General features: G+C 42.6%; 1 protein-coding gene across 1 annotated transcript; it reads left to right on the forward strand.

Annotated features, from left to right (window-relative positions):
* The first annotated feature begins 8,787 nt into the window (after positions 1-8,787).
* On the forward strand, positions 8,788-10,910 carry LOC306997363 (uncharacterized protein). Its single transcript, XM_079610665.1, has 2 exons — positions 8,788-10,496; positions 10,860-10,910. The coding sequence occupies exon 1, from the start codon at positions 8,825-8,827 to the stop codon at positions 9,782-9,784; it is 960 nt and encodes a 319-aa protein (XP_079466791.1). The 5' UTR covers positions 8,788-8,824; the 3' UTR covers positions 9,785-10,496; positions 10,860-10,910.
* The last annotated feature ends 314 nt before the right edge of the window (positions 10,911-11,224 follow it).

Here is an 11,224-nt window from a genome sequence, read left to right on the forward strand (position 1 = left end):
TCAAAATAGCCGCTAGGAGAAGAACGTAACAGTTTATTTTATTGACAGCCTTTTTTTTAGATTTCTATTCCTGTTTATACATTTAAAAGTAGGCTATATGGGGAGTATAAAAAAGATACAGTGTCCACTTAATATAAAATAAATATAGCTATGATCAGATTTTAAAATTTAAATAAAAGAAACTGTTAAGTCTAACTCATTGGTAGATAATTCAGTATAGACGTTTCAGTGGCAGCCATTAAAGGGGTGGTTCAGGATTTTGGACATCGGACCTCATTTTCAAGTTAGCCTGGTTGTTATTCATCAGTGGAGACAGTTTTCAAAAAATTTCATCCAGTCCTTCCAGTTGCATAGTTCGCCGATGCTAGGCTAGCGCGAGTCAACGGTATAAGCTAGCCTGCCATTAAAAACAGTTTTACCCACTCCAAAGTACACCAAAAGCAAATAAATTATAACGGCAGACTGTCGATGTAAATGTCTGTTGAGAGAATAATGTTAGAAATCAAACTACCCTTTCATTGCATTGCAATAGTTACACTTTGTTCCCTGTATTTATTAGCAGTCTACAGCAGCGGCGGAGTGATATTAAGTTACCTAGGCAACCGAGAGAGTCTCCACATGACGCAAGTGTATTTACCTGCCGCTGACACTCATCACTACATAAGCAGAGTATATTTCACTAAGAAATCAACATAGGACTATGGCCACGTTTGAAAGCCATGCCAATGTTTCAGACTTTGGAGACGAGGAATGTGTTTTATTCAACGAACCGTACATGTATGAGCCGGAATACACAGACGAAGAACTAATCGAGATAGATACTAAAAGGGCAGAAATTGAACTGTAACGTTATCTCCACTAACGCTGTCATTGTCATTCTATAAGTTATGAGAAGGGACTAGCTTAATAGATAGCTATAGAGCTCGGGCGTAGACGTTATGGAATGGTGCATTGTGGGTAGCGGCGGCCATTTTAGAGGTCACGTTTGGAATAAGGTAATAGCGTAATAGCGTAGCCGGCCGGTCTCCACTGGCACCGAGAAAGAGTATGGACCGTGACAAACAAAAAAAGTTGGCTATACTATACCGTATACTGACAAACGTAATAATGAAGCCAAACAACGCTACTTAAAAAAAAAAAAAAAGAGTATATAGGCGGAATCGATTCCTATATGAACTATTATGAAAGTTTAGCAAGCCTCAGTTTCCCTGATATTTTCTCCTACCTGGTCTGTGGAGTGAGCGCTTACACCTCCGATCAATTAAAAAACTTCAAGACAATGGAGGCTCATCTGCCGTTCACAAATGGATGGGTGCAAGATCTGCAGATCTAAGTAAACGCAGAGAAAACAATCGTTCGCACTAAGGCAACGCTAACGTTAACCAAGCATCAGTGGTGACACTGACACACACACACACACTTGTTAGATTCTGAGCTATGAAGCTTGTCTATGCGGGTTTGTTACACTTCAGGAGTAATTACTCGCATATCATACTTGCAATAATCCACTGTTTACGTCCGGTAGTTCTGTAATCCAGTATAATAACATTCACCTCAGACACAACCCACCGTTCACCAAAATAAATACTTTAATTACATCATACTTTAAATAGTTTCAAATTAAATAGTTTTTATTGCTTTAAAGGTGATGGTTTTCCTCCGTACAGTGGCGACCCAAGCCATCCGACGCCTCTTTGTATTTTCAGACACCAAGTCTCATTGCGTTTTTTTCCAAGTTCGAAAATGGTGAAAACTAACATGATTTATTTGCCGTCGACCGTGAGACCGATTACAGCAGGTCACAATACAGCAATACTGAACCATTTTCCTTAAAATAACCTAAATTAAACCTAATATTATCAAATGACCAACGTTACAATTTGAATTACCTACTCCCTACTATACAGTACATCTACTTCCGTACCGTGATTCCCACAATGCATTGCGACGTGACGAAACGATCCCGAGCTCTATAGTAGCCTAACAAAAGTTATTACCTGTTCATCTGCTGTTGGTGCATATGGAAAGACGGCTGGAACTGCATTCCTTGTCAGTGACTTATGAACGTTTCGATTATGGGGTTTTTCAAAGTCGTCTGGTCTAAAATAATCACTACAAATTTGCAACTTTAATAGTCTCTGCCGGTGTCTCGTTGTCCAAGCCAGCAGAAAGAAGCCACAGTTGGTTCCTTTCTGGATCTCTCAATGGAAATTTGTGGAAACTTTTTGCATGACCATCTATTTGGTTTATTTTTACAATTTCGAAATGCACAACGAATCACCATGTTGTCAATTCCTTAGTTTATAATCGAATGTTTTTCAATATCGTTGTTCAAGGCTACTAACGTTACTAGCTAGCTAGACGTCCCGTCTGTAGTGCGCGCGCTTCTGTTCTGTGTTTACTTTTCGGCGCAGTACTACTAACCGGAGCAAAGTAAAATTCCGCCGCTGCTGAGAAACTAGTTCCTGTAAATGTAATGCGATCATTGAGATGTAAGAGTACCGGACCGGTACTTTGATTTCTAACATTATTCTCTCAATAGACATTTACATCGACAGTCTGGCGTTATAATTTATTTGCTTTTGGTGTACTTTGGAGTGGGTAAAACTGCTTTTAATGGCAAGCTAGCACAGATACCGTTGACTCGCGCTAGCCTAGCATCGGCAAACTATGTGTAACGGGTTGTATATAGTTGTTAAATTCCTGCATAAATGGGGCCATCTGCTGGCATCACTTGGTATTGCGCCGCGGTGCTGAAAATAGCGAATTCTGGGTAATCCACAGCAGAACTTTTGATAACTGCTGTGGTAAGTCGCATGTTAAACGCTGCAGAGACAATAATAGCCTAAGTGCTTTAATTCTCATTACACAATGTTTTATTTCACTGTATTTTTGTTTTGATGTAACTAAGATATGATTGCTGTTTGTTTGACGTCGAGTGAGGCATTAGTTTTAGAAGTTGAATGTTAAATGTAGCACATGTTGCATGGCTGCTGCTAATGCTATTCCTCGTCTGATTTACTGTGTGTAGTGAAGGGCTGTTCTATTCTCTGTCTGCGATGTCATGCCATTCCTGATTCGTTTTGGTTTTCCCTTGTGCAGGTAATATATTGAATTTGATGTTTATTTTTGTTGAATGAAAAATGTATGTTATAACAGCAATATTCCTGTTGAAAACAATTTGCTGTTTTATATACTGTGTTTCCATATAGCAGAAGTGATTTAGAAGCTGGAGATTTTATTTATTTTATTTTATTTCACATTTTACTGTGGAAAAGACAAAGAATTGTGAAACATGTATATTTTTATTTTTGTTAAAAAACTATACGATCACTATACGATCACATTTGAACCAGTTTAATAAAAAAGAGCAGAACTTTTGATAATTGCTGTGTGAAGGGCTGTTCTATTCTCTGTCTGCGATGTCATGCCATTCCTGATTCGTTTTGGTTTTCCCTTGTGCAGATGCTCCACATACACAACGAGACTGGTGCATAGAGGACCGTCACATTGGTGCCGTAACCGCGAGTGAGTGGACGTCTGCCTGCCATTGACGGACCGCTGTAGCTGTGGCTTCGTTCGGACATCGTGGACCGTAGTTTCCTGAAGAGGACATCTTTATGTTATCCTTTGCACATAAAAAAGGACTCTAAATGCTCTGATTTTTTTTAATAATTTTGATTATTTTGGGTCAGTTTTCTCTTGTTAGTTGATCTGTTTATTTTTTTTTCCTGATCTTATTGTTTTGAAGTGTCATAATGAGCGCATCAGGACTTGATTCGCCGACTCGTACTCCAGCTTCTGTTGGTAGGGGGAGGGGTGTACTGCAGATACCTGCTTCCTTTCTTGGTAGTCCTGTTGTTGGCAGTAACGTTGCGTTAGGAGTGAATAGGGTTGACTTTTCAATTGATCCCCCTGACATTACTGATATGCGTAACCCACATAGGCAACCAGTCACTAGTTCAACACCACACTCTGAACATGTTGCCCCCGACTTGTTCGATCAAGTAGGCTCAATTGCTCTAATGATTGGGGAGCAGATAGCCGACAGTATTATATCTCGTCTTAATCCACCTAGCCTGAAATCAGACACACACAGCAACCCGCATACTGGCAGTACCACTCTGACCCGACCCTCCAACACTGTGGATATATCTCAGGCTCACTTGGTCACACACAGGAATGTCAAAGAGCCTCTTTCCTTCAGAGGGGACGGATCTGACTCAGTTGACATAGAGGAGTGGGAAGACCTGATGAGGGCCTTTGTTAAGAAGGGAAACATGAATACTGCTGAACATGTTGAGGAGATACTTGTTCATTTGCGGGGCAGAGCAAAAGACGTTGTCAAATTTTGGATTAGGAACAGCGAGTCTGACACCCAAGCCAGTCCCAATGCTATTTACAGTCTGCTACGGAAGCATTTCAGTTGCAGTCAGTACTCACCAGTTCCCCTCTCTGACTTTTATACCACTTTGCCTAATGACAATGAGGAGCCTTACGATTACTGGTTGAGGCTAAACAAAGCAGCAGATGTAGCCTCTGAATGTCTGAAGGAGCAAGGCAAATCATTTGATAATCCAGGAACAGAGATTGCACACATGTTCATCCGCCATTGTCCCAGTAAAGATTTGGCTCTGACCTTTCGATCCAAGTCCATTGACAAGTGGTCAGCCCATGAAGTGCAAGCTGTGTTAAATGCCCATAAATCAGAGTCCAGCTTCAAACCTGCTAGTTCGACATGTTGTGTTAGGACTGATAAGGCAAATGTTTGCAAAGTTGATGTTAATGCAGCCTCTGTCGCTTGCCATGACTCTGGATTACAGCGGTGTGGATCTACAGACCAGGCTAATCTAGAGAGAGTGATCGACATGCTGGAGAAAGTTTTACTGCGCAATTCATTCGTACGACAGCCTAACTCAGGTCGACGTAATGCCAGACTCCCAAGAATTGATGGCTTAGATGCCTTACCTTGCGCTATCTGTAACGATGAAGCTCACTCTGCCCTAGCCCACTGCCGTGAGCATCGCCTGTGTTTTCAGTGCCTGTCACCCGGCCATTCCCGACGCAACTGTCCTGTGTCACGGGCTACTCTACCTCCGTCCAATCAGGGAAACTAACAGATCTGCGCGAGGGGGAGGGCAGTGTAGATCTAATTAGTCAGCCTCCCATTTGTGATACTGAGGATTATGAGTCTGTATATGAGGTACAAAAAAGTATTGCCCCTTCTGACAAGACTGTTATTTTTCAATCCTTACAGCACGTCCCTATGACTGACAGTCTGTTCTATACTCCTGTGTCTGTAGAAAATGGCCCTACACTGAAAGCACTGATTGACAGCGGCTCTATGGCATGCACCATAAGCAAAGCAGCTGAAGCTAACCTGTTGAAAGCCAATCCTAACTTGATAAAGACTTCAGCTGATAATATCGTTGTTGTTGGATGTGGAGGTCACAGAGTTACCCCCAAAGGGATATATGATGTCACAGTCTCCGTTTATGGATGTAAAATGATGATCCCTGTTTTGGTTGTGCCAGGTCAGACAGAAGAACTGATTCTTGGTAGCAATGCCATCAAATCGCTGTTGACTTTACTGAGGACCACCGACGGTTACTGGAAGTTGATGACCATGCCAAGCGGAGATGGGATGAATGAATCCTTTCAGTTTTTGTCATTACTCGCTAACACAGATAGGTGGAAAGGTGATAGTGTGCCAGACAAAGTGGGTACTGCCAAACTTACAGGTAGTGTAACATTGCAGCCACAGAGTGAATATCTAGTTTGGGGTAAACTCCCTAGCAAGGCCATGGTGTCTGTGGGTAGTACCGTAGTCATAGAGCCCACTCAGTCTAACTCCAGGCCTAAACAGATCTTGGTCGGCCGAGTCATAGCACCATTATTTGGTGATGGCTTAGTTCCAGTTAAACTAGTTAACCCCACTAATCGCCCTGTGACACTGAGAAGGAATGCAAAAATCGCTGATGTATCCCCATGTATTGCAGTAGAGGATTTCCCAGAGGTTGAAAGTGTCCAGTGTAACGTCCAGTCAAGTGCCCAGTCCTGTCACCTCCCCGAGCAACCTCTACAGTCAGAAGAGGAGTTGACCAACATTCTGAGGGACTTGGGATTGAACGATTTAGACCTAAGTGCATGTGAAGTGTCTCTCGAGTGGAAGAACAAACTAATCAACATCATCACAGCATATGAGTCTATATTCTCGAAGAATAAGATGGACTGTGGTCTGGCAAAAGATTTTGTTCACAGGATCCGTCTGGTTGACGACAAACCGTTTCGTCTACCTTATCGCAGGATACCACCAAGTCACTATGAGAAGCTACGGACAGCCCTGAATGACATGGAGGAGAGTGGCATAATAAGAAAGTCTAACAGTGAGTACGCATCACCTTTAGTACTTGTGTGGAAGAAAAATGGCGACCTCAGGATCTGCAATGATTTCAGATGGCTCAACGCCAGGACAGTAAAAGATGCTCATCCTCTCCCACACCAGTCAGATGCACTTGCTGCTCTAGGTGGAAATGCTTTCTTCTCCACTATGGACCTGACATCCGGTTTCTACAATGTGCCACTACATGAGGGAGACAAAAAGTATACAGCATTCTCATCTCCATTCGGACTCCACGAATACAATCGCATGCCCCAAGGCCTCACAAACAGTCCCGCTACATTTATGCGGATGATGATGTCGATTTTCGGTGACAAGAACTTCACCAGTCTGTTGTGTTACCTTGACGATCTTTTGGTCTTTGCTCCCACAGAGCAGCTTGCACTCGAACGGCTGGAGATGGTGTTTTCCAGGTTGAAGACTCAGAATTTGAAGCTCTCGCCAAAGAAATGTCATTTTCTGAGAAGGTCTGTGAAATTCCTGGGCCACATTGTAGGTGAAGATGGAATTTGTACTGACCCTGAGAAAGTTCAGGCCATCACTAATGTGCAAGTGTCTGATTTAATGGACTCCGATGGCGTTACTCCTTGTCCTAAGAAAATCAGATCATTTCTGGGTATGGTGTTGTATTATCAACATTTCATTGAGCAATGTTCAGCCAAGGCTAAGCCCCTCTTCAAGCTCATCTCCCAGCCAGACACGCAGTGCTTTAAAAAGAGAGGGAGATATCCTAAAAAGAAAGTTGTAAATGTTAAACTCACACAATCAGACTGGACTGAAGGATGTAAATGTGCATTTGAGACTTTAAAGCATGACTTGCTTACAAGTGTAACATTAGCTCACCCTGATTTTGATGACCATTTCATATTAGCCGTGGATGCGTCTTTCGATGGGTTGGGAGCAGTACTCTCTCAGATCCCCAGAGGCAGTGACATGGCGAGGCCAGTGGCTTTTGCGAGTAAGACGCTTTCACGCTCCCAGATGAACTACCCCGCTCACAGGCTTGAGTTTTTAGCCTTAAAATGGGCAGTATGTGACAAATTCCATTACTGGTTGAAAGGTCGTCATTTTACAGCTTGGACTGACAACAACCCTCTCACATACATACTCACCAAACCAAGGCTTGATGCATGTGAACAGCGTTGGGTAGCGAAGCTGGCATCCTATAGTTTCGATCTGAAGTATGTGCCAGGAGCTAAGAACGTAGTAGCAGATGCACTCAGCAGAGAGCCCTTTGTCCAGTCAAGTGTCAGTCATCGCCTTGTGACAGAGCCAAACCATGCTTTGTTAAATCAACTGAATGGTGTGATGGATGAAACAGTTCAAGATGCTTTCAGATACACAAACAACTGTCAACTCGTGAACACAGATGTTGAACCAAGCTCTGATCTCTCCCACCCACTTTCCCAGGGCAAGTTAACATCTCAGGAAATCTCCGCCCTCTTGGATGCACACTGCTCTGGTGGGACAAGCCGTGTACTGGGGACGGGAGTCATCCCTCATTTGGAGAAGGAGGATTGTGCCACTGCTCTGCCTAAAAGCACTCTTCTGACTATGCAGGAGCAGGACAGCACCGTGAGTAGAGTGGTTTACTATGTCCGGAGACACAAGAGACCTGACAAACGTGAGCGTGTAAAGGAGCCTCGTAGTGTAATCAAGCTGCTCAAGCACTGGAACAAACTCACATTGCAAGATGGAATGCTATTTAAAGTGAAAAGAGATCACAACATGAACAACAAGCTCTATCAGTTCATTGTACCAGATTGCTTAAAACAACAAGTTCTTCATGGCATACACGATGCCGCAGGTCACCAAGGACGCTCGCGTACACTCTCCCTGGCCAGACACCGTTTTTTTTGGACAGGTATGGCGCATGATATTGTGCATTATGTCAGAAATTGCAAACGTTGCATTGTTGGTAAGACGCCGGAGCCTAATGCTTGTGCTCCTTTGGAGAACATTCACACCACAGAGCCCATGGAATTGATTTGCATTGATTTCTGGTCGGCAGAGCAGGGAGATAATAAGTCTGTTGATGTTCTCGTAGCGACGGATCATTTCACCAAGATGGCCTTTGCTTTTCCTTGTAAGAACCAGTCAGCAAAACAAGTGGCCCGCCGTTTATGGGATGATATTTTCTGCATATATGGCTTTCCGAAGCGTGTGCATTCTGACCAGGGGGCTAATTTCGAGAGTAAGCTCATCAAGGAACTGTTGGATATGGCTGAGATAAAGAAATCGCACACTACCCCTTACCACCCGATGGGTAACGGGATCACAGAGCGTTTCAACAGGACCTTGGGGAGCATGATCAGAGCCTTACCCCCCAAGTCCAAAGCAAAGTGGCCGCAGGCATTAAGAGTGCTGACTTTCTGTAATAACTGCACTGTCCATGAAACAACCGGCTTTGCACCATTTTACCTCATGTTTGGGAGGATTCCCAGACTTCCAATTGATGTAATGTTTCAACATGTTCTAAAGAATGATCTTGTCATTACCCATTCAGAGTTCGTGTCCCACCTTAGAAGAGACCTGAGTGAGGCAGCAGAGGTTGCTCAAAGGCACAGTTCAGCTGAACAGGCTCGTCATGCCAAGCTCTACGACCGCAAGGTAAAAGGTTCTCCATTGACTGTTGGTGACAGGGTTTTGTTGGCAAACAGAGGTGAAAGAGGGAAACGGAAAGTCGCAGACAAATGGGAGTCAATTCCTTACGAAGTGTTGTCAGTAAGATCAGCAATCAATGTCTATCGTGTGAAGGACACAATCACTGGCAAAGAAAAAACAGTTCACCGAAACCTACTCCTTCCTGTTAGTTTCCTGTTGAGAAACAATGATGCTGACCTGTTGTCTGATTCCCTGTCAGTTGGTGCTGGAACTGATCATGGTGATGCTCTGCCTCATGACCTACTTGACAGTGATGAAAAAACATTGCAGTGGATTTTGCAATCTGGAAAGAATGCTGGACCTGGTGAAGTTGTTGTTGACTTACCCAGTTCATCCAATGCAGTAGACAATTCATTCGATGCAGAAGAGACTACTCCTCATGTGGATGATGTTGTCGACGACAGTCATGGATGTACTGGCTGGGACAGGGATGTGAGTCAGTCCTCATTTCTAGACGATCAGTCTGCCATCAGTCACCCCATACAGCTCCTCACAGACTCGCCAGCTGATGCACACTCACATGTTCCCAGTAGTGTAGACTCAGAATCAGTTGAGCCTGTAATTCACCAGCCAAGGCGAGGCATGACTATGACTAGGATTGGTAGGACCATTAAACCTCCAAAGAGATTAATTTGTGAGATGAATGACCAGGTTGTGGAAGATTCAGGATCTTCAGTGAGTTCTTTTGTTACTCTTATGAGACATGTTTTTGCAGTGTAGCCTGAGACTTTATAATGTGCCGTTTGAGTAATTCTGTTCCTGAGTGTAGACAGATACTCCAGTTTTTGAGCTGTGTCAATTGGGAGAGGTGTAAACGGCATCTCTTGTGTCTATGTCAAGGTTTAGGTTTTGGTACCACCCTAGCCTTGCATATCTCTGTAGGAGGAGTTTTGTAACTGACTATAAGGCAGTAACGCTCAATGTAATTCATATATATATATTTTTTTTTCTTCTTCTGTTTTGGTTGCGCTTCCCTGATTTAGCAGAAATTTAGGGGGGTGTATGTAACGGGTTGTATATAGTTGTTAAATTCCTGCATAAATGGGGCCATCTGCTGGCATCACTTGGTATTGCGCCGCGGTGCTGAAAATAGCGAATTCTGGGTAATCCACAGCAGAACTTTTGATAACTGCTGTGGTAAGTCGCATGTTAAACGCTGCAGAGACAATAATAGCCTAAGTGCTTTAATTCTCATTACACAATGTTTTATTTCACTGTATTTTTGTTTTGATGTAACTAAGATATGATTGCTGTTTGTTTGACGTCGAGTGAGGCATTAGTTTTAGAAGTTGAATGTTAAATGTAGCACATGTTGCATGGCTGCTGCTAATGCTATTCCTCGTCTGATTTACTGTGTGTAGTGAAGGGCTGTTCTATTCTCTGTCTGCGATGTCATGCCATTCCTGATTCGTTTTGGTTTTCCCTTGTGCAGGTAATATATTGAATTTGATGTTTATTTTTGTTGAATGAAAAATGTATGTTATAACAGCAATATTCCTGTTGAAAACAATTTGCTGTTTTATATACTGTGTTTCCATATAGCAGAAGTGATTTAGAAGCTGGAGATTTTATTTATTTTATTTTATTTCACATTTTACTGTGGAAAAGACAAAGAATTGTGAAACATGTATATTTTTATTTTTGTTAAAAAACTATACGATCACTATACGATCACATTTGAACCAGTTTAATAAAAAAGAGCAGAACTTTTGATAATTGCTGTGTGAAGGGCTGTTCTATTCTCTGTCTGCGATGTCATGCCATTCCTGATTCGTTTTGGTTTTCCCTTGTGCAGATGCTCCACATACACAACGAGACTGGTGCATAGAGGACCGTCACATAAGCAACTGGAAGGACTGGATGATTTTTTTTGAAAACTGTCTCCACTGATGAATAACAACCAGGCTAACTTGAAAATGAGGTCCGATGTCCAAAATCCTGAACCACCCCTTTAAGTCAATCAGTCAATATAAAATTTAACAAAGATATGGTCTCCAGTACCTAATTTTAATGAGCGTTCAAGGAGGACTAATTCAGGCACTTGACGAATAATTTACAAAATGAATGAAAGGAGAACTTTTTTAAAGCTGCTATACAACTACTCAAGGACAAGTGCTTAGGTTGAGCACTTGAAAAAAAAAAACCTCTACTTCACCAATC

This window comes from Phoxinus phoxinus (genome assembly GCF_949152265.1).
Source record: "Phoxinus phoxinus genome assembly, chromosome: 4".
In the NCBI taxonomy this organism is placed as follows: Eukaryota; Metazoa; Chordata; class Actinopteri; order Cypriniformes; family Leuciscidae; genus Phoxinus; species Phoxinus phoxinus.